The 3784-nt window shown below is 42.7% G+C and overlaps 1 protein-coding gene across 9 annotated transcripts in view; it reads left to right on the top strand.

Moving 5' to 3' along the window:
* Positions 1-3784, top strand: part of msi2b (musashi RNA-binding protein 2b) — a 301595-nt gene that overhangs the window by 1520 nt on the left and 296291 nt on the right. For 8 of the 9 annotated variants that reach the window (XM_014006809.1, XM_014006806.1, XM_014006808.1 and 5 more), the window contains exons 2-4: positions 182-222; positions 623-704; positions 1165-1249. In XM_014006809.1, coding sequence (XP_013862263.1) covers positions 182-222; positions 623-704; positions 1165-1249 — 208 coding nt within the window. Of the gene's footprint in view, positions 1-26; positions 223-622; positions 705-1164; positions 1250-3784 lie in introns of those variants that run through there. The other variant, XM_014006803.1, reaches the window with a different exon arrangement.

The following is a 3784-nucleotide window of genomic DNA, read 5'->3' as shown; positions in this document are numbered from 1 at the left end:
CATACACACACTCACCCCCGCCCCCCCCCTTTTTTTTTAGGTAGCTGGAGTGCAATTCCCGAGCGCGAATGCGCTTTCACAGTCTTCCTTTTATCCTTTAAGGTCGCTTTTAGAAGTAGTTAGTCGTCAAAATGGCCGAACTGACATCTGGACTCACTTCTGTTGTGTTTTCCCCTTACAGTAAAATGTTTATCGGTGGCCTCAGCTGGCAAACCTCACCAGGTGAGAGAGTTATTCTCCATTCCTCCGTCATGTGCTGTGTTTCTGCTTCCTGTCGCTGTGACTGAGTGCTCGTTGGCTGCCTTGGCGGTGTAATRAGTGTGTGTGTGCACGTCTGAGCCGAGCGTTGCACTGACTGTGCAGCAGAGTGTGTTCTGTATGGGATATCTCAGCTGGCGCGTGTGAATGCGTGTGTGYGYGCGCGCGCGGCGGTGTTATTTTTGATCTCCGTCCATCTGAAGTCCTCTATTCGACCCCTATGCGCATCGCGCGGGGGTTTGTTTGCTTGTTTGCTTGTTTGTTTTGTGTCTTTCCTGTATAAAAGCATATGCTACTGTCAAATAATAACCCCCCCTTCTTCCCGACATATTTCTCCCCCTCTCTCTCTCTGTTTTCCACACAGACAGCCTTAGAGACTATTTTAGTAAATTCGGAGAAATAAGAGAATGTATGGTGATGAGAGACCCCACGACGAARCGCTCAAGGTAAATAAAAACGTTACTTTTCCCCCCTTCCAGTGCGCATGTCGCTTTACTTTGACCGTGTTTAATCCGAGGCGCGCGCGCGCGCATACGTGTCGGTGTGCCCGCGCGCGTCCCTCGGTGCGCGCGCCTGCGTGTGGTTTCACAGCGAGCCAGATAAGCTTTAAACGCTCGCTGCTGTAAATGCAATTTGACATTGACTTTGTGACTGCACCACAGCGTTGGCGTGGCGTCCTCACTCAGGAACACACCTATCGATCAGCAGCGTGTCTCTGTCTGCTTACGGCATATTTAGAAAGAAACAGCCAGTAATAAGGTCACATCCTGATTAGAAGTTGCTGGGTTGTTCTAAAAATCTATATTTTAAATGCAGAAAATTCAACATTTCCTCCTGTGTTCCCCTTTTTTAAAAATCATTTTCTCCCCCTTTTCTCTTCCCATCTTTGCTTTTTCTCTCTTGCAGAGGATTTGGGTTTGTTACGTTTACAGATGCTGCCAGCGTAGATAAAGTCTTAGCTCAACAGCACCACGAGTTAGACTCAAAGACGGTGAGTTAACGTTATCTGCACTTATGTAAGAGTTTATTCATGTTCTGTCACTCCGCTTGCTGTGTTTTGCCAACTGTGACTTTTGCCCGCCCATGTCCTGTGTTGTTGCAAACTCCTGTTCAGGTGAGCAGTCTGTCTGTCGAAGTGGAAATTCACACCAAGTCAAATAATAATAATAATAATAATAATAATAATAATAATAATGAAACAGACTCCTGGTAGAATATAATATCTCACTTTTATTTCTGTGGTTGAGCGAGGCTGACACGCCCCCACCCTTTTTCTCTGCCGCCGCCACATGTGCAGTGTGCACATATCTCATGTGGACACAGAAGGGCGTGCTGTCTCCTGGCGTCGCTTTGACCCAGCAGATATTGGACTGGATCGCTCTCGGCGTGCTGATAATGCAAGCGGATGGGGAAACACATAGGCTCGAAACGAAAAGCTTCCCTCTCAAAACGTTTGTCGCCAAGTCTAAAATTCTCACCAAACTGAATCYGGTGCATTTGTAAAACACCTAATCTGTTCAAAACTAATTGTTGACAGTGTTAAACGATTAATTGCGCTATATAAACTTTTTTCAGCTTAAAAATCCACACATATTCACAGTTGTTTCTGAAAAGAGGAAGCACTCATTTTGAAATTTGTAAAAAGCCGAATATTTAAATGAACTCTTCACATTTTGATGTTTGAAGCGATGGATTAGGTAGGGTTCAGCTGAAATTATTTTATAAAATYCAGATATTCAGGTGGTATATTTGAAACAGCACAGTGCACATGCAAACTCGATTTAAAAAAATACATTTTAAAGTTGTAAAATTGTACACGTTTTGTATTCCTGGTAGTAATCTGTGCAAGATAGTGCAGCTAAATGTGTTTATTTCTTATTCTAATGTCCTTGAGCTGCAGTGCGTGTTGTGTGAGAGTTGATAGCAGATGTTTCTTGCAGTTCTTTTAACTGAAAGGTTTGTAAGGTGGCAGCTCATTTTGTTATTTTTTTATTGGCAAGCTATGACCTTTCTGCCTGGTCGTCAGACTAGCTCATTGTCCGAGGCTTTTTCCACTGAGGGGTTTAGTGTTCCTGCTAGTCTGCAAATGAGTAATTGGCTTTATTTAAACAGAAAAGAATGCACGCTCTTTATACGACTGCAAATTCAAGTGAAAATTCCTATCAGAGGCAATCGCTCCCATCATGTCGCTCCTGTTACTTCCCTGAGTCTCACCTGTGTTTTAGTGTTCGTGCRTAGATACGTTGTATTTGTTATGTCCTCAGCCGTATCAGCTCTATTACTGTGTTATGGGAAGAAGGGCGATAAGGCCACGCGGTGGCTTCATTTTCTGCAGCGAATCAGTGAATACGGAGGGGAAGGCAAGGTGAAATGACCAATAAGTAAAGCTAACAACGGCGCAGAACCCTCCCAGGCTTTAAGCGGAGGTGAATCGTGCCCGCTCGAGCCGCGCCGACGACTCCGAGGCACTTTTGAATCCGGAGCGGTTTGATAACTTCCCAGTTTGACATTTTGAATGAGCAGCTTTGTGACAGTTTGACAGCACGTATACTTAAAGAAAAGGTCGGAGGGAGGGTGTATACGTGAGGGAGGGTGTGCGAACCAAAAAAAAAATATATATATACATATATATACCTCACACCTGAGCCACGGCCCCCCCTCCTCTGCTCCATTCCCGCGTGCTGACGCTTAATATACAGAGGCAGCCGTTGATATGTTGCCTTGCCCTGAGGCACTGGGTGAACACCGGCAGTAGGAAACGGTTAAATTCCTCGTGTTGTTTTAATTAGTCCGTTAAGATATTCATTGGATTACACTGATGACCTGCTACCGCCAACAGTCTCAAAGCAAGTGCTTTTTTATGTTACGCCTATTGATTGCTGAATTCTGCTTGCATCAGTGAGAAAGATCCTTATTTTCTTTGTAGCACTGTAGTTTTATACACAAACACTAGCCTCTCACAATATCAGCAACTCATACGARCAAGTATATAAAGTATTAGGAATCCAAAACATACTTCATGACAATGAAACACTTAAAACACCACACAGTTATTCGAAAAAATACAGCTTCAGTACGTTTTTCAACAGCTGATTCAAATGAATATTAWATCTCACCTATTGCAGGCTTCAGGGCATATTTGGCAGATGTGTGTCTTACATTATGACACCCTGAGAGCTTAACAGAGATTTATTAGATTACACCAAATCATCATCAACTATGAAGCAAAGTTCTGCATCCACCTGACATTCAGTCTCACTTAGAGCTTATTGTGAGACGTTTCCCCTCGTCTTATTTATGATTATCACTATGCCGGTCCCCCCCAATTAAAAAAATCAATACATTTTTATTCAGACATTATATCTCTTAGTAGAGAGCTGATAATAAATAAAGTACTCAAACAAACTCTTAATTCTTTCACTCTTTTGCCTCTTGTAAGATAAGAAGTGTTTTAAAACATGGTATAAAACAAATATAGATGAAAATCAGACTTGAATTATTATTATTGATATCATCTCTTATTATT

This window comes from Austrofundulus limnaeus, unplaced genomic scaffold, assembly GCF_001266775.1.
Source record: "Austrofundulus limnaeus strain Quisiro unplaced genomic scaffold, Austrofundulus_limnaeus-1.0 Scaffold37, whole genome shotgun sequence".
NCBI classification, from domain to species: domain Eukaryota; kingdom Metazoa; phylum Chordata; class Actinopteri; order Cyprinodontiformes; family Rivulidae; genus Austrofundulus; species Austrofundulus limnaeus.
Note: the sequence above shows the minus strand (reverse complement) of the source record. Positions and strands in the feature narration are given on the sequence as shown.